The sequence below is a fragment of the Papaver somniferum genome, chromosome 5 (assembly GCF_003573695.1).
Source record: "Papaver somniferum cultivar HN1 chromosome 5, ASM357369v1, whole genome shotgun sequence".
Taxonomy (NCBI): domain Eukaryota; kingdom Viridiplantae; phylum Streptophyta; class Magnoliopsida; order Ranunculales; family Papaveraceae; genus Papaver; species Papaver somniferum.
Window position 1 is genome coordinate 53,243,852 of NC_039362.1, and position 19,452 is coordinate 53,263,303.

Genomic DNA, 19,452 nt, shown 5'->3' on the forward strand with positions numbered 1-19,452 from the left:
GAGACATATTAGACACATAAATGCGTCTATCAGGCTACTACAAGATTGTCAGAGAAGATGAAGGTCAATTAGAAGCAGTCATCAACGGGAAGTGGCTCAAGGCATACTACGCCATCATTCTACTCCTCACGATGCAACAATCAGGCATTTTCGTTCTTCTCGTGTCTCAGTTATCAGATTCTCCATTAGTTAAACATATTAATGTAAACTCCATTCGCTTAACAAAATCCAAAGGCCATCCAACAATTTGTAGTTCCTTGAAAGTATCATCTTCAGCCTCTCCTGATACCTTTCAGTCCTACTCTTCAAGACTCGGATCGCCTGCTCCACCTTCTCAGATTCCGCGGCCAAGGCCTTATCCTCTTCCAAGATGGCTTTCGCAGCAGCAACGACATTGGCGATGATACCGGCTCGATCAACTTTGATAATATCAAGATGTTACCACAACCAGCCAACGTTGAACTTCATGGATTCACAGGTAGATATCATGTCTTCCCACTTTTCAATAGTTGATTCAGCAACATCACATATGGATGTACCTTCCATCTCGGCAATCATCGGTAGGAGACAGTTCACCTTCGTAACCAAAGAAGACAAGCAGTGCCACACCACGTTCCTGGTTGCAATATTTTCGTACCTCTTCCATATTTTTTTATACAAGGGTATGGTCTCCTTCCTTACTAGAAAACCGCTGACAGCCCGATAACTAGAAGATAAACATCTCATATGAACATCGAAACGCAAACCTGCATTGGGGTACTCATAGGAGGAGATGCCCAAATCAGTGTCTTCCTGATCAGCAACAGGCGTGTTTGAGCTTGAAGGGAGTGGAGTGGTCAAATCATCGTCATCAACCACTGTTACACACGTCCCAGAAGGATACCTCTACAAAAAATAAAGAGGGGAAGATTGCGTCACTGACTAGCTGTGACAGACAGATACGTATTCACTAGCGGAAAATATACCGGTATAATCTTCTTGACTCGCATGATTCGAACAGGGGAACCGTCGCAAGGATCAGGGATTCGGACACTCAGAAAGAAAACAATGATTAGACGCCAAAAGAAAAATAGAATAACTACTACTTCAAAATTAGAAAATGTTTAAAATCATACTCTGGATACAAGCCGCTTGCGTTTAGCAGAAGAATCTGGCTGAGTCGAAGAAGATGATCCACTTCTATCTGACATGATAAAAGCAGAGAATTTCAAGAGAATCTTCATCTCGACACAATAAGGGTGTTCCTGTATATATATGTACACGACAGAAACCCTAAAACGAGATTGAAAAGCTGTAACAAGATTCATTCGATAAACGAGGATTCAACGCCAACCAAGTCATGCTTCTTGTTGAAACCCTAATTAAGAACCAGGAAGGGACCGTTGGATGGTCAAAGAAAGAATGCGTTCAAACCAACTTCGAGTCATGGTCAGCATATCTGGGGATGCGAGGTCGTAGTTCCAAATTCAAAGCAGCGGCCACTTCCCTGCTACAATAATAGGGAGATCAACACAGAACGGCAACTGCCGCAAGCAAATACATGGATGAACGAGGATAATAAATAGGAAGGATGACCCCCCCCCCCTTTATACGCATGGCGTTTTTGAAGTCTGAGTGTAGAAGGGTTCTCTTTTATACCATGCACGGAGGAGGGCAGCCGTCTGTGAACCCCAATGCCCCATGGCCGGACTAACAGTGCATCAGTGCTTCTACTTATAACAAGAGTCGATCTAGTGTTTCCTGGTAATCCTTCCATGCCTTGTATTTTCAATTTGTTCTTGTCTGTCACCATCTATTTCTTACCCCGCAACAATGTCACTATTACGTACTAAGCAGGGGACTTAATGTTGATGGTGGTTTTTAGTTCAGGGTCAAAATTGTAAAACCCTGTATTTAATGTGAAGTCATCCTGCAAAGGAACAAAAGCCATTTGAAAGCGATGAATTTTCAAACCTCTTTACTTATATATTATTGAGTAATTCGGCATATTTATGAAATTTATCAGAATGGTGCATCAATCCCAGATATTCTATAAATTTCGACCTATCGCATTAGTTACTAATGCATTGACCTGCCTGATATTTTCCTAAAATATGTTCCCAGCCGAACTCTCATCATTGACATGACATGACGATTAAGTGTTCACTCTCAGCAGAGTAGCATGAATCTCCCGAAGTGCCAGTAGTAAGATCTGCATGGAAGTACCCACATGGGCTGCATCACTCTCTGACAAAGAGAATATTGTAACGACGCACTTTTAAGTTAGCTCGATCGAACATGCTTAAATTCCTTAGGAAAAATCTAAACTGTTAATATCAGTCTCAGAAACTATCACGGCCACACAATTTGGCCGCACGATCCAACAAGCATAGCTTACTCCTAGCAGAACTAGGAAATCACTGTAGTGACCACCGGCGGGCCCACTAATGCCCTATTCGGTCGAGTCCTATTTAATTAACTTCCAAACACTCCGAACGTTAAACCTAAAATAGGTGTTCACGCTATTTTAAAGAAAGCTCAAACGAGCTAAGACCGGTAAAAACGGCCTCAAATTAATCACATCCGCCCAACTTAGCTAGCCTAGTTGGACGGTTTAGATCTTCCTTTGAACGATCAAAGAAGCGCTGGTCTATTCACCGCCAATCCAACTCCATCCCTAGTTGATCGACCTGACCATGACAGGTCGAGAGCGCGTCAAACCGATTGATCAAAGAAGGGTGAACGCGATGTTGTTACATTAGCTCAAACGTGCTAAGACTGATCATAACGGTCACAAAGCCACCGCAAACCGTCCAACTTAGCCAGACAAGTTGGACGGCTTAGATCGTGTTTTGGACGATCAAAAAGGCGCCAGTGTGTTCACCGACAAATCACCTTCATCTTTAGCCGGACGAACCTCACACGGCATTCCATAGGCGCATCGAAACGATCGCCAAAATTAGGGTGATCGCGCATGTATTTAAAAAACCTAAGTTATGTGGCGGCAACACACCACTGTCGCAAACCAATCACATCCGTCCAACTTAGCCATCCTAGTTGGACGACTTAGATCGTGTTTTAGACGATCAAGGAGGTGCACATGAGTTCACCACTGGCCCAACTTTATTCCCACTCGATCGACTTACCCGTGAGAAGTCAATGACATATCAAATTGCTCGATTGAACTAGGGTAGATGCGGCCGTTTCTAAAAACCCTAATTCAAACTTGCGGCAGTATGCTACTGTCGCAAATCGATCGTGACCACTCATCTTCGCCAGCCGAATCGAGTGGCTTAGATCTGATTTTAGATGACCCAGGAGATGTCAACATACTCAGTAGTGGCTCGTCTTCACACATGGAAGATCGGCCTGTTTGAATCAGCGCCCGGTGTTTGGATTCGATTAACCAAGATAGGGTAACTGCGGGGCTGCCAAACCCTAAATCAACGATAGCTGACAGCTGCCTCAAAACCATCTCGTCCGTCCATCTTTGCTGGCTTGGTCGGACAACTTAGATTGAATACTATACAACCGATGGGGCGCAGCAATGATCACTGTCCACCTCCCCTTCACAGGAAGCGATCCGCCAAGTGATAGCTTGCCCATACGGTTCTCAATTTATCACCCAAAGGTGATCGATCATGCTGCCCTTTTAAGACGCTCAATCCGCGACTGATTCAATCGAGCTCTAAAACAATGATGCTTCTTGCGCATCAATTATTTCAGTTGCTTACTTAAAATCGATGCTTCATACACATCGATTATAAGCGATGTTTTATAAATATTGGTTTCACCGTTAAATTTATTATTTAACATAAAAGCACTATGTGCCGATTTTAGCGGCAAGTCACGTGACTGGACCCATTCACTCGAGACATCAAACATGTCACAAACTGGGGGATGCTCACTGGGGTATTGATTTGGCGGTTTACATTACGAGAAAGTGTCAGGAAAGACGGAGGTTAACAGTAATGAGAGTAGTGGGTGAACGTGTGATTAGTCTTCCCTCATAACGGAAACACGATGATCACCACCTTCCGCACAAGCCCACTTCTCCACTACTTAACTTCCTCCACTTCCTACGAGATCAGGGTGCGCTCAATGACTTGTATAAATAGGTTTTCAATCTATTTCGACAAAGACAGAACACAAGTGTTATCAACATAAGTATCCAGAAACCATTTTCTGATACACAAGTCATAAACAGCCACACCTTCATAATTCAACACTCTGATCTCAAAAACCTTCTCCGCTTCCCTCCCTAAGATCAACTCTTCTCCTTCACCTTATGACCGAATTGAATCTGGAACGACCATTTCTTGGTTTAGGCCAGAGTCTTACAGATTGATTTCTCGAATCTAAAAGTACTCCCGTGCAGTGCATTTGTTTAGGGTTTGAATCCGTTTCTTATCAACACACCCAAATTTACCAAAACCAGCAGAATCAGTTTTTACCCTCAAACAAAGACAACAACTTAAGCTTGAAGGGGCGTCCATCCTTCCTCATAAAAGTCTTGTATAACCTTTAGTCTTCTTTCAATATACATAATCCTTTTTCTTGTGGCTATCGTACGACCCACCTCTCTCACAAGCCATCTCAAACCGAATATTGTTTCCTTGATGGTTTCTCACTAATACACACTTATTCTCGAGAGATGTATATTTAACTCGCTTAATTGACTTGAAAAAGCGGGGGACTAACAACACCACCCAATATTTCGCTTAGCAATCTGTATAGACTAACTCCGAAACACTTTCTAGAGAATCAACTAGACAGTCAGACTCAATTTAGGTAAAAGTATCTCAAGGAGTTAATATCTCTCTCTTGTTTTGATTTACTCAAGCTAATAGAAATCAGTGAGTCCTAATCAAACACGAGGAATAACTTGGACGGTACCAAAGACCAATGTCCAAGGATCAATCAATGATAATCAACAACCAAAGGTCGGATTAATCTTATTGATGATCTAAACGCACAACCTGTATTATTTCAATTATAAAGATAAACAATATAATGCGGAAACTGAAATAACACAGACACCAGAAATTTTGTTAACGAGGAAACCGCAGATGCAGAAAAACCCCGGGACCTAGTCCAGATTGAATACACACTGTATTAAGCCGCTACAGACACTAGCCTACTCCAAGCTAACTTCGGACTGGACTATAGTTGACCCCCAATCAGTCTCCCACTGATCCAAGGTACAGTTGTACTCCTACGCCTCTAATCCGAGCAGGATACCGCGTACTTGATTCCCTTAGCTGATCTCACCCACAACTAAGAGTTGTTACGACCCAAAATCGCAAGCTTTAACAATAAACAAATCTGTCTCACACGGACAAGTCTATCAAAGGATCAATCTGTCTCCCACAGAAAAACCCTAAAGTTTTTGTTCCGTCTTTTGATAATAATCAAGGCGAACAGGAACCAATTGATAATCCGGTCTTATATTCCCGAAAAACATCCTAGATTAATCAATCACCTCACAACAATCTTAATCGTATGGTAGCGAAACAAGATGTTGCAGAATCACAAACAATGAAACGAAGATGTTTGTGATTACTTTTTATATCTTGCCTATCGGAGAAATCAAACAATCTCAAGCCAATCAATATGATTGTACTGTTACGATAGAAGATGCAAGATCAGATCACACAACTACGATAAAATTTGTATCGGTATGGCTTCACAATCCCAATGAAGTCTTTAAGTCGTTAACCTGGTTTTAGAAGAAGAAAACCAAAGGTTAAAGGAGAATGGACTCTAGCACGCAAACTAGTATCACACGTAAAGTGTGGGGATTAGTTTTGCAGAGTTGCTAGATGTCCCCTTATATAGCCTTTCAAATCAGGGTTTTTCCTTAGTTACAAAGCAATCAATATCCACCGTTAGATGAAAACCTGATTTAGATTCAAGCTAATATTTCTCAACCGTTAGATCGAAAACTTAGCTTGTTATACACAAATGACTGTACGCTTCTAGGTTTGTTAACCGCACCCAAACGTGTACATTGTTGGTTTAACAATAGTCTAACCGAAAGGTTAACCATATGAGCATTTCATACCAACCATATTCTTCTTTACCATAACTAGTTCAAATGACTCAAATGAACTAGTTAAAAGAGTTGTTCAATTGCAAGGAAATCTTATGTAACTACACAAGATACAATTGAAGAAAAGATGATTTGATTCACTCGAATCGGTTCATGAACTTTAACAGCCACGGTTTGCAAAAGCATTCCTTAGTCTTTTAAGATTAAGTTCAGAAATCATCTTTAGATATATAACCTTCTCAAGTTCGCAGACTAGGTTCGCGGACTTAAGAAACCGGACAGAGTTTACAAACTCCAGCAGAAATTCTCGGGATGATAACTTCTTCGGTTCGAAGACTGGGTTCGCGGACTTGGCTCACGCAAGTAGTTTGTCAACTCCAACATAAATTCTCGGGTTTGAGAACTTCGTCAGTTCGCGGACTGAGTTCGCGGACTTGGCACTTGCCATACTTCCGGTTCTCTTGATCAACAAAGTTCGAGAACTTTGGTTCAAGGAATCCATTGGTTATGTAATCTAAACTCTCATTCCAATCATTGAAACATTCTTAGAGGACGTTATATAGTTGTTACACTATTTCTCGTCAAAGCAATTTCCAAAGTGATTGAAACATTTATGACTTTCGTCACTAGGTAAAGATAAACTTGATCGAAGCGAAAAGCTTACCAACACATATTTCAAGATATAGATAGGCGAGGTATACTCGGGTCGAAATACCAAATGTGTATAATCTAGTCTATATATATAGCATACGACTTTTGTCTCAAAGCGTAGGAGATAGAATAGATAGACTTTTGAGTGACAGATAAGTTCAAGTCTCCACATACCTTTTTGTCGAGAAGTTCCACTGGTTCCTTGAGTAGATCTTCTACTTGTATGTTAAATCGCCATGAAGTCCTTGAGCTCAACTACACTTACTATCCTAGTCCGAGACTTAGCTATAAGAGACTAGAAATCAAGACTTATAGTTTTGATCACTAAAATTGACAAACATATTTGAGATAGCAACGCATGCGAGTTTGACCGAGCAGTGCTCTAACATGACTCATCTTTATTTCTGAATTCCAAATCATTCGCATACTTCTGCGAAGTATATGGACCCAACCCTTGTACAGGCTTGGGTTCTTCACCATGATGAAGTACGACTTAACCAAAAAAAAGTCGAAATATTCCAAACAACTGGCATAGTCGAAAAACTCAAATAATGTCGTATGTTCAGAAATCAACATTTCCTCTAAGTCGTAGAAAAATGCCGACTGCACAATCGGCTTGTTTGGAAAAAAAAAATTATGTCGACTTATACAGAAAGCCTTTGCCTAATATCAACGGACATTAGGCATAGTTTTCGAAGATTTAATTAATACCAACTCTAGAGTCGACAGTTGTCATTGTTATACGACCATGTCGACTGTCCCTTGATAAATTGGGGAATACCAAATGTCGGCATTAATAAATGATGAAGGCAAAACGAATTTTCAGTCTCGACATTGTCTTTATCATTCATCTATGTCGCATATGGGTCTGTTACTTCATTCATATTTCGAATCAAACCAAGAAATAAATAAATCACTTTTAACCTCATTTGCACCAATACCTGATTATTCAGAGTACTTGTATCATTAGTTTCTTCATTTTCCTTGTGTGGCTCTTCACTTGTTCATCCATTCTCATAAATGTCGTAATTTGAACCTTGATTTAGGGTTTTTTCATGGATGAAAGTTTGATTCTCTACAAAAGATTACAACTGGGAATCCTTATCAAAATCAATGTAAGCACCATCTTCTAGGTGATACGAGGATTCCCCAACATCAAATTCCTCACTAGAATCTTTCATTTCACTCAAATCTCTCAAAATGCTTCTTATTCTTTCTTTATTTTATAACTAACACTTAAAAAAAAAATCAAATCTTAAGTTTAATCTTGACACACTAATTTATTAGTTAATTAACCTCAAAAAACTAATATAATTAAACTATCATGGGTTAGCCCAGTTGGTTAAGAGTCTGACTTTCAAGTAGGAGGTTAGTGGATCGAGTCTCTCTCAAGAGTTTGGAGATCTCATGAAATACGCCTCTTATATAAATTAAAGTTTTAAGTTCTTAATGTATCTTCTTTCATATTAAAAAAAACCTAATCTAATTAACAACTAATTGATTATGGGTAGTTTAGCCATTACCAAAATTATTTGGATAAGAGGTTCTTTAGATTACTTCATAGTGTCTGTTTTTTGTTTTTTGTTTTTGTGTATCCCCCAAATGTGGGTTCAAACTATGAGGTTGCTGATATTTTAGCTAAAAAAACTAAGGCTAAGACTCCAATTTGGTGGGAGATCATTGTGGTTAGAATGGAGATAGATAATTTTGATCCAAATGCAAAAATATACTCCCTCCGTCCCTAATTAGATGGCCTACGTCATAAAATAGTGGAGTAATAAATTGGTATTATTATAAGAAATATGTAAAATTTGATAGTCATATTTATATTCATTAGATAGGTGTTTTAAAATGCTTCCCAATGATACAAAGTTTACGAAAATCCGTTGTATAGTTTGAGAGATAAATCATTTCTAAATTTACTAGTAAATTTTTAATAGGTCATCTAACTAGGGACGGAGGTAATATGTTAATATGGAATTTAACAGAGCACTTGGTATTTCTTGTAACCACACAAAGTTAAGAAGCATGTGTCTTCAACTAATTTTAAAAATTCAAGCACTGATAATTTGGAAATTCCGGCAATTGATGGTGATGATGGTATGGGTTCGTTCTGTTCCGAAGATGAAGACACTATGGAATATGTTCTAGTTGAAGATGGACGGATTGATGCGCATAGAGATTCGCTAGATAATTAATCTATATAAAGAAATAAAAGTATTTAATCCAAATTTCTATTTCTAGGGTTTCTCAGGTTACTCAATGGATCATAATATAATATCTTGGAATATCAGAGGTCTTGGAAAAGATCAAAAGGTTTGTGCAATTAGAAACAATTTTTTTAAGAATAATATCTCTATCTATTTTATTCAAGAGTCTAAGAAGGAGATTGTTGACGACAAATTGATTAGATTCATTTGGGATAATGACAGTGGAACTTACATCTATTTGCCTACTCTAAGAGCTTCTGGAGGTAAAATTGTGATGTAGAAGGAGAGGGTGGTGGTGATGGATGATAATTTACTTGGTGCTTTCATTGTTACTATCAAATTTAAAAAATGTGGCATATGATTTTGTTTGGATTTTCACCTCTGTTTATGGTGCAACTGATTCTGGTTATTACAAGCAATTCTAGAATGAGTTTAATGACATTAGCTTGTTATTTGATGGACCTTGGTTAGTATGATGAGATTTCAATACTATTTTAGTTCAAGAAAAAAGCAATATCCTGAGTGGTTGTCTGACTAGCAAAAAATATTTTAGGAATTTCGTCAACAAGTAGTCACTTGTTGATCTTCCCTTGAGTGGAGGTAAATTCACTTGGACGAATTCGCGTCAACCCCCACTTCCAATTAGATTACATAGATTTCTAGTAATTATTGAGTGGCAAGCTCAATTCCCAACTCTGATGCAGATGAGGTTAAAGCGACCAATATCGAATCATGTTCCTGTCCTTCTTAAAAGTAAGTCTAGCGATAAGCTAATTTCTTTTTTTTTTAGGTTGGATAACTACCCTTTACTTCATCATTCTTTTTGGATAATGTAAAGTTGTGGCGGTATAATTTAACCTTTTATGGAAAACCAAAATTCATCTTTGGTAAGATGTTACAAGGTTTGAAAATTTTCATTAAACCTTGGAGAAGGTCTTTAGGCAATTTGCAGAATCAGATTGATACTTTGGAAGAGTCCATAGATATGATCGATTCATGGAGGGATTTCCGCAGCTTACCACTTCTGATGTGGTGGAAAGAGAAGATGCTAAATCAAAACATGCCTTCCTAACTCTAATTTAACAAGAAAACGGGGTCAAAGAGCTAAAGATAGAAGGGTAAAAGATGGTGAGAAGAATTTAAGGTAATTCTACCGATTATCCTTTTGAAAATATAAATTGTCTAAAGATAGATGGTGGTATGCGTTATGGAAAATCCAAATTTCTTTAGAGGATACCTATTTTTATACTTCTCTTTCCGCCTAACAATTTGTTTCAAGACCAAGGTTTAATAATCTCATAAGCCTAGTATTTCTGTTGAGGATAAAGTAAATCTTGAAAGTCCATTCACTGAAGAAAAAAGTATTATATGTAATATTATACTGGCCTTTACGAAAATTCTATATATAACCTTAATGTAATGGGCGCGCGTGTTCAACAGATTTTTAAGACAACATCCTCATTCAATCCAAAATCCATTGAATTTCACAGTTTGCATTCGCGTTCAATCTATTAAACACACTTAAAAGAAATAAGTGAACTGAATTGGATACCAAATACTTACCCCCGTCTATGCATATAGGACTTGAAACCTATAGTGCGACCCAAGTGGATGATGGGATTCACTGGTTCTCAATTACCTATGAAAAGTAAGGGTGAGCAACGAGTAAAATCCATGGATTTCGTGCCACCCACATCCGATCGATCCAAATGGTGGGTGCTAAGTTTTTATCCGCGTCTGATCCATCACCCGCGGATCTAATATCCCCAAATGGGCGGGTGGATGTATTGAATGTGGGTGGGCTGCAGATTTGTATTAAGATTTCTATTTTAGTAAGATGAAAAAAAACCAATGGAAATATTATTAACTACCGATTTATAACATCCCAAATCATCTTTAGATAAATATTCTTAAATGTTTAACTAATCTCCTCTATCTTTCTACTAAAAACGTCCAAAACTGAAACTTTCATAAATGAGTAATACCAAATCCACATACTATTGTATATAAATTATTAAATTAAATTTACTTTCATACCTAGCATAATTCTAAAAATACCCTTTACTTAGCGGGTGTAGGTGTCCAAGGGATTTCTAGACATCCTTCTGTACCCGACCCAGTATTTAATAGATTTTCAAGAATGAACTCATGTCCAATCTACCTGTGAACGGATTGGGTTGTCCACCTACCAAATTGCGAGTGAATTGCGTCGGTTTAGCTGGTTGAACTACCCATGCTCACCCCTAAATAATTAAAAAGTTCATCAATTTAATATACCTTCCTAGTTTGGGGCCTATACACTTTATTTGAGGTGTACGACTAGAGGACAAAAAGGGATATTTTAAAGTAAAATAAAAAAAACCCTTGTCCAACTATTTTAGTTAATGGCTATTTTGCCCATGATTAATTAGCATTAATTTAGTTGACTAGCAGTAAAAATATCGTGTTAGCGAATCATCAAAATATGAAAAAATTAATAAAATTGAAAATTTTAAGAACGCCAACCTAGAATTGGGTTATGTTGACATCGTTATCAACCGACTGCAACTTCAAAAACATACCGAAATTGTTTGAAATTTGCTTTTATCCAGAATCGGTTTATACGGACATAAAAATCAACCTATTATCCAGAATTGGTTTATATGGACATGAACATAAACCGATTATGTATTGTTAATCATCAAATAAAACTAAAATTCATTCTACTCCATATATATACTTTAATTAAGAATGAGTATGATTTCATACTCATTTACAGATCGTTTGAGAAGTCATACTCATTTTCAGTTCGAGTATAAAAGCGATTTCAAACTGGGTGTAAAATCATATGCATTTTCAATTCGGGTATAAAACTATCTTCATTTCAGAGTGGAAAATTTGTACTCGGACTGAAATCGAGTATGATTTCATACTCATTCTGTGATAGAGTATTAACCGGAAAAAAATGAGTTACTCTGAATCGGTCTTTATATGAATTATAGAATCGGTTATGTTTTCACATAATCCTATTCTACCAAAAAAAAAAACATACATAAAATTTGGTATTTTTTTCATACCAGAATCGGGGGATATGGGCATGAACATCAACCAATTTTGGTTAAATGTTCTTCAACTAGAAAATACATACAGAACAATCGGTTGACATGGTCATGAACATAGACCGATTATCATAGGAATCTGTCCATATGGACATGGACTTCAACTGATTATGGTCGAACACAGAAACCCAAGATTGTTTGTATTTTTCAATTTTGAATGGATAAATCAATCACAAGTATAATTAAGAGTAATCGGTTCCAATCGACGATGTTTAAATTGACTAATTTTAAAAAAGAAAAGTGATGATGAAAAAATCGATCGATGTCGTTAGAGTCGATTGATGAAATTCGACTTTTATTTAGTTTTTGAAGAAAATGATTTGAGTAGGTTTTAGTTTTAAAGAAGGATATGCTTAGAATTAAATTTTAATAGTGAGAGCAAGTCTTATGGTGGAAGAGTTCCATCTTCCATCTTCCACGCCACCTCAACATTTGGAACCGTGGATGGAAGTGCAAGTGTAGTGGTGGAATAGTGAACTTAATAGCGTTTTTTTCAGCCGTTAGATTTCAACAACTCATCCTAAATCTACGGACAAAAAAAAAAACGCTATTCTTGTTGGCGTTCAGATGGATTCCACGAACCCTTCCACGAAACGGTGGAACCTTGCTTGGATTTTCTGTGAAAAACCCCAACTTAGAATCCATTAGACTTGACATTCCATGATTTTTCCACACTTAAAATAGGTTAGATTCCACCATAAGACTTGCTCTGACGGTAACTTACTAAATCTAAGTAGTTTAGACACCCTTGGTCCCTTTCTCAAAGTTGGGTGAGAAAATCGACAGGACCCATATAATTCACCTAGGCCCCAAAACTAGCCGGGTTAATATAAGCGCTAGGGATCGACTCGAGTGCGCTTGTTGGACTAAAATCACATTTATGACTCCCCAAATTGCAGAAGTTGTCACTTTTTGATGTTATGAGATTCTAGATGCACCCGTAAGACTCCGGGGTGGTTAAGAACACAACCAACATACATTCTCCGACTGTCCTTTGGGAGTTGTTCGATAAATTACAAAGACCTGGAATGAACCAGTGAATATTTTCGGCGCTTAGGTTTCGAAATTTGTAATCAATTCCGAGAGATCATGGCTTACGGAGGTGCGGCAGTTGGAGGAATGAGTTCAATTCCATCATCAACATCAATAAGGCAAGTGAAACTAGATAAAGAGAGTGAACTAAGGATCGAAGTAGGTATAGATTCTCCACTCAAACTTCGTCTTGTTAATGGAACTGCTGAGATTTTTGGTACTGAACTTCCTCCTGAGATCTGGATTTCGTTTCCTCCGAGACTTAAATTCGCTGTAAGCATTTTTTTTTTTACACCTTCTTGAATTTCACGAATTAGCGTTTTAGGGATTCAGTGAAACTGATGATCAGGAACCTAGCTTTAAGATATTGATTATCTAGGCGTTTAGATGGACTAAAGATTGCATTCCACTTCTTATTGATTGCCCAAGTTCAGTTAGGGTTTACACCTATAAGTTAACATATAAGCTGTCAAACATAGTGTAGTCCTGAACTTTACTTATGGTTGTAAAGCGAACTAGAATCCCATCCTAAGGGTTTTTGGTTGCCCTGCAGTCTTGGTTGGAGACCAAATAGAGGAATTAATATTAGGAAAATTGGCCAACTGCTTTCGAGTTCCAGGCTAGTTACTAGTATGCAGTGACATTGCACCCTTATAGCCCTCGGATCATGGCATTGTCAAGGTTTCACCATCCTGGGTATTAAGGCTTATGGATGGGCGCCACGCCCACAGCCGCCTCAGGATGCTAGCAACTAGCGTGCAACTAGCAAGGCGATAGTTATATTCATTATGTATAGTTAACTTGGGTTAATCTTTGACAACAAAAATATCAGAACCATGCTTGTGTTGCTCTGGCCTGATATCAAATTTCACAACTTAGGTCTTTACTTGGTCCAGTGCTACAATCGAAATGGATGGAGTTACTGAAACTGATTATACTGCAGATGAGGTATTTATTTACTTTGTTTTTATGTGTGTTTTCTAATGATTTCTGTTTGGCAAATGGTTTGTGATAAAAGGAGTCAGTGTTGTTAGGTGCATTTAAATCTTGTATGCTTAATAGCTGTTTGGATTTATTTATTTTAATAGACACCTATGATAAGTTATGTAAACGTTCATGCCGTGTTGGAAGGGCGCCGGAGTCGTGCCAAGGCAGCATCCACCGATGACCCTGGCTCTTCTCAGGTATTATTTCTTCTATGTTTCCGCTTAAAAAAGTTAACATTTGGAAATTTTATAATAAGGATTAATCATTCAGTCATTTGTTTTGAATTCAGTCATTTATTTGAATCTCAAGTTATGATCTTTTAGTGCTTCAGGGGCCTAGGGTGATTGTTATAGGACCTACGGATTCGGGAAAAAGTAGCTTGTCAGCAATGCTTCTTAGCTGGGCGGCTAAACAGGGTTGGAAACCTACTTTTGTTGATTTGGATATTGGTCAAGGATCTATCATTATTCCTGGGTGCATTGCTGCAACTCCAGTAGAGATGCCTATAGATCCAGTGGAAGGGATTCCTCTTGAAATGTCGCTTGTTTACTACTTTGGGCACCCAACTCCCAGGTAACTAACATTTTCATGCTGTATGCAAATTTAGCTAAAGACTTTCATGACCCATCTTTCCTTTTTGATGGATAGATTATATTAGTGTTTGTAGAGGCTTGCTCACATGTTTCTATTCAAAAAGAAAGTTGGAAATTTTTTGTTTTCTTTTTTCGTTTGTGAAGTGTTTTTTGATTTAGTGCTTCAACAGTGCCAACGCAGATTTATATAAGGTTCTTGTGAAGGAGCTTTCTCAAATCTTAGAGAGACAGTTTGCTGGTAATGCTGAATCTCGTGCAGCAGGAATGGTTATCAATACCATGGGTTGGGTTGAGGGATTAGGATACGAGGTATTACTATTTCCCCCCCAATGTTATACATGGTATTACTATGGAATTCACAAGTTTATGTTTTATGTGCTTTTTGACTCCTATCGCCTAATGTTCTACTGCAGTTACTTCTTCATTCAATCGATACGCTCAATGCAAATGTAGTTCTGGTTATTGGTCAGGTAGATATCCTTTCTCATTTTCTTGGAGGTCATCAATCAATGTGAAGGCCAATCAGTCCGTTTATGGTTTAGTTTCTATATCTTGTAGAAAGGGGCCGCTCATATGCCATTCCCGAAACTTGCATTTCCGTCATGATTGTTTACCATCACAAGTTATGAAGATCCATAGTTGTCAAGATGTGGATAATAGTTTTTATTGCAAGAGAAGGTTTCCTATGAGGCGTTCTTTCACTGCCCACCTTCTATTAATGTTTGCGTGGTGGCGGTATCTGCAGGATAAGCTTTGCAGCATGCTTAAAGATGTACTGAGAAAAAAGCCTAATGTGGATGTGGTGAAACTTCAAAAATCTGGTGGTGTTGTGTCTAGAAATGCAAAAGTCCGTCAGAAGGCGAGGGGATTCAGGATAAGGGTAAATTCCCATCCTTTTAGGTCTTCTTTCTTTCTTCGGTTTCTTTATTAAACCCTTGAATTCTTATCACATTTGTCTCCCTACAAACATTGTGTTCTCGTACAAAATATGAATCCATAGTAGGCATGTTTACGGTTGAAATATTCTCGAGTAAATTGTTGAGGTCATATTCAAATCTGATCTATTTGAATTGCTAGTTCATTATATAAATTGTTTTGTTTTCTTTGTATCTTTCAGGAATATTTCTACGGACTCACAAATGATCTCTCTCCACATTCCAACGTGGCGAATTTCAGTGATTTGCATGTCTATAAAGTTGGAGGTGGACCGCAAGCACCACGCTCAGCTCTTCCTATAGGTGCAGAGCCAACTGCTGACCCCACGAGGCTAGTCCCTGTGAATATTAACCGAGACGTTCTCCATGTAGTTCTTGCTGTTTCCTATGCCAAAGAACCAAGTGAAATCATCTCAAGGTGAAACATATTATACTCCCTGTCAGTTGGTAATTTTTTCAACTCCCTCAATATCTCTCTTATCGACTCTTACTGATTAACTCCATTTGGTGGACGAATGCAGTAACGTTGCTGGTTTTATCTACGTTATGGACATTGACGTGCAGAGGTATGATTTGAATAATTTGATTCTTTAATCTTATTCTTTTCTAAAATTGTTCCCTATTGAGAATTTGCTGACTGTTTTTTGTTGGTGATCTTCCTTTCATGGGTTTTCAGGAAGACGATCACATACCTTGCACCCTCACTGGGGGAGCTTCCCAGCAAATACCTCATAATGGGCTCCTTAACATGGGTTGAGACTTGAACGCAAACAGGATCCCGAGGATCGTTTCTCCCGAAGTCTTTTTTAAGAATGAGACTGTTTTTGTTAGACTTGAAACTGAGTATACTAGCTAAGTAGAGATTGGGTGTAGATTTTGTAAAAAAGAAGAAATAAGTACCAACAATTATAATGGTAACTTTATATTCTGAGCCCGCGAGGGGAAATAGTCCTCAATATATGCTGTTGGCCTCTTTTCATGGAATTAAAATGCCAAACACTGTGTGCAGAATCTGTATTAAATCAAACACTGCCGGATAGTTATCCAATTATCCTCATATACCAAAATCTAAACAAACTTATATCATAAAGATCTCTTCTTAATAGGAAAAAAAAAAAAAAAAGACTTATTTTTCTTCTGTTTTTTTCCTCCATTGACATAATGAATAAATTATTTTTCCTTCTTCTTTTCTCAACTCTGATCATTCCACCTTCATTAGCTCGCAATGAGATTTTTAACGTAGTAGACTTCGGGGAGTAGGGAACGGATTAGTTGATGATGCGCAGGTAATTTATTGTAATTAGTATTCACAGTTTTGACACATAGTATTCACAGTTTCTACAGCTATGATGGGAGTTTACGTATATATTTTGCCAAGAAAAAGTCTGTGATCATTGTCGGTTTATTTATCATGCGTGTTTTTGGGTAGGGTTTCAAAGATGCCTGGGAGGCTACATGCAGTTCTTCGTCATCTTCACCAACCATGCTTATTCCTTCTGGTAGAACCTTTTTGTTGACACCTTCTACCTTTCAAGGCAACTGCATGTCTGAGCAAATTCATGTTCAGGTATGGAAGAGCTTTTCCCAAACGTAATGTTCTAGAGTCTCTGTGTCATCGTAGAAGGCATTAGACCTATTTAATGGGCACACTTTGGATATGTGCCTATAAAAAAATATACGGCGGGGATGTCCTGGCCTTTTAGAGCACTTGTCTAGTCTGGTTATAATCTTTGTTTCTAAACTTGCTGCAGATAGATGGACAAATTATTGCACCAGCAAATATCAATCAATGGAAGTGCCATGATAGTAGAATTTGTGAAAATTGGATCTTGTTTTATCATGTCAATGGTCTCTTCATCCATGGGTCGGGTTCGCTTGACGGCAGAGGCTCAAATTGGTGGGAACATTCCAAATGCAACCCCAAAGTAAATCCAAATAAATTGTTAAATTACAAAATTTCTTATTTAAGTCACCAAAAACGTTCACCCATTGCAGACAATCTTGAGTTCTTTCTGATTTACTTCTCTTCTTCGTTTTGTCTAGGAATGTGGCCAGAAACCGACGGTGAGTGATTGTCAGCAAGTGAACATGGTTGCTACCGATCTTCATTGACTTCATGGTCGATTATTATGGTGCATGAAATGAGTCTCGAAAACATAGCATGATCTTATACCAGTGTTTTAGATATTAATGTAGCGTTGATCGTTTTACAGGAAATCAAAATAATACAGTCCAACAATGTACATATTTCAAATCTGAAATTCTTAAACAGTCCTAAGAAACACATTTTCATTCTTGAGTCAACTTGGGCATACATTTCCAACGTAGAAATATACGCTCCTCCTGGAAGTCCAAACACAGATGGTATTTACGTCTCACGGTCATCAAATGTCTATGTTGAACATTCACACATTGCAACTGGTGTGATTTCCCAATCTTTCCTTGCTCAAATAAATTGCCAACCCCATCAGTTTTACTAGTTTATTCTCATTTTTATTTTGGTCACGCAGGGGATGATTGTATTTCAATAGGGCCTGATACTTCTCACATAAACGTCAACAACATCAAATGTGGACCTGGTCATGGAATAAGGTAGCAAATTACAATCTCATAAATCTTTTCTTTCAACTTCATTTTTGATGATTGTCAAAGGGTTATTTCTTTGCAGTATTGGGAGTATAGGTAAATATGGAAAGAGAGAAACAGTAGAACATGTTACGGTAGAAAATGTTGAATTGAGAGGAACTACAAACGGTATTAGAATTAAGACATGGCAAGGAGGAAAAGGTTATATTAGAGATGTACTGTTTGAAGAAATTCAATGCATTGGCGCAAGGAATCCAATAATCATTGATCAGTTCTATTGCGATTCTGATAGACCTTGCAAAAATCAGGTACTGGTTCGCTCTTGCACTTACGTGTGTAAGTGCAACTCTGATCCAAAGTTTTATAAAGTACAAATTTATAAAACTCATACCCTCATTTTGTGGTGATTTTCGTATTCGTATTTCAGACATCGGCGGTGAAAATCAGCAATGTGAGGTATAACCATGTATATGGGACTTCAAATAAAGAAAGGGCCGTGGTTCTTGCGTGTAGTGAAACAGTTCCATGTACTGATATTTCCTTAAACCACATCGACTTGACGAGTTCCGACGACGGTAAAGCAATAATGTCATATTGTCTCAGTGCTTATGGTGAATCCCACTGTGAAATAGTCCCCAAAATCCCATGTTTTCATCATTATTAATCTTGATTTGTATATACAGATAGCTGGATGAATATATATTATTCTTCTTCTAAAAAATATTTAGTGTAATCTATTAAATCATCAAATGCACCCCCTCAGTGATTTCATCCTTGTAAATACAAGCAACCATCAGTCCATTCGATATGCTTGTCATCTGGTATCTTATTTAGAATTTTGAGTTGTAAATACCTACTTTTATTTTCTAGTATAAAATCTCCGATAAAAAGAGAGAGTAATATCTTGCATGGTACAATTTCTTCGTTTGTGAGATATAATCTTAAACATGATATATGTGATTAAGAGCTTGTAGAGCAACCAGAAGTGTTTTTTGTTTTGTAGGGAAAGAAAATCAATCTTTTAAATACTCCAAATTAAACTTTTGGACTTAATTGTATATGATATTCAAAACAAGGAAAGGTTAACTACTAGCATTTTCTTGAAACAAGATACTTACTTTCACTATATATATATATATATGGAGTAGTATATGCACTTTGGTGAAAGATTGTATGTGGATGAGTTTTTTTTTTCTACGTATATCCTTCTGTTTTTCTTGAAAGGGCATACATATAATATACTAATGTAGCCAAGCCATGCTGCATGAGATTCTCATGGTTTCATGCAATATCTACCTGTTTATCTATCCAGATTGCCACTTTTGGACG

The 19,452-nt window shown here is 37.7% G+C and overlaps 2 protein-coding genes across 2 annotated transcripts; both read left to right on the plus strand.

The window, feature by feature from the left end:
* The first annotated feature begins 12,867 nt into the window (after positions 1-12,867).
* Positions 12,868-16,598, plus strand: LOC113281578 (protein CLP1 homolog). The gene is made up of 10 exons (XM_026530368.1): positions 12,868-13,295; positions 13,902-13,970; positions 14,111-14,206; positions 14,341-14,582; positions 14,773-14,911; positions 15,016-15,072; positions 15,348-15,482; positions 15,720-15,955; positions 16,059-16,103; positions 16,214-16,598. Exons 1-10 carry the CDS (start codon positions 13,080-13,082, stop codon positions 16,299-16,301), a joined length of 1,323 nt encoding a protein of 440 aa, XP_026386153.1. The 5' UTR covers positions 12,868-13,079; the 3' UTR covers positions 16,302-16,598.
* Positions 16,599-16,886: 288 nt separating this feature from the next.
* On the plus strand, positions 16,887-18,787 carry LOC113279049 (probable polygalacturonase At3g15720). The gene is made up of 8 exons (XM_026527765.1): positions 16,887-16,898; positions 16,967-17,104; positions 17,289-17,462; positions 17,581-17,601; positions 17,751-17,958; positions 18,048-18,129; positions 18,206-18,431; positions 18,551-18,787. The coding sequence occupies exons 1-8, from the start codon at positions 16,887-16,889 to the stop codon at positions 18,785-18,787; spliced, it is 1,098 nt and encodes a 365-aa protein (XP_026383550.1).
* Positions 18,788-19,452: the final 665 nt, after the last annotated feature.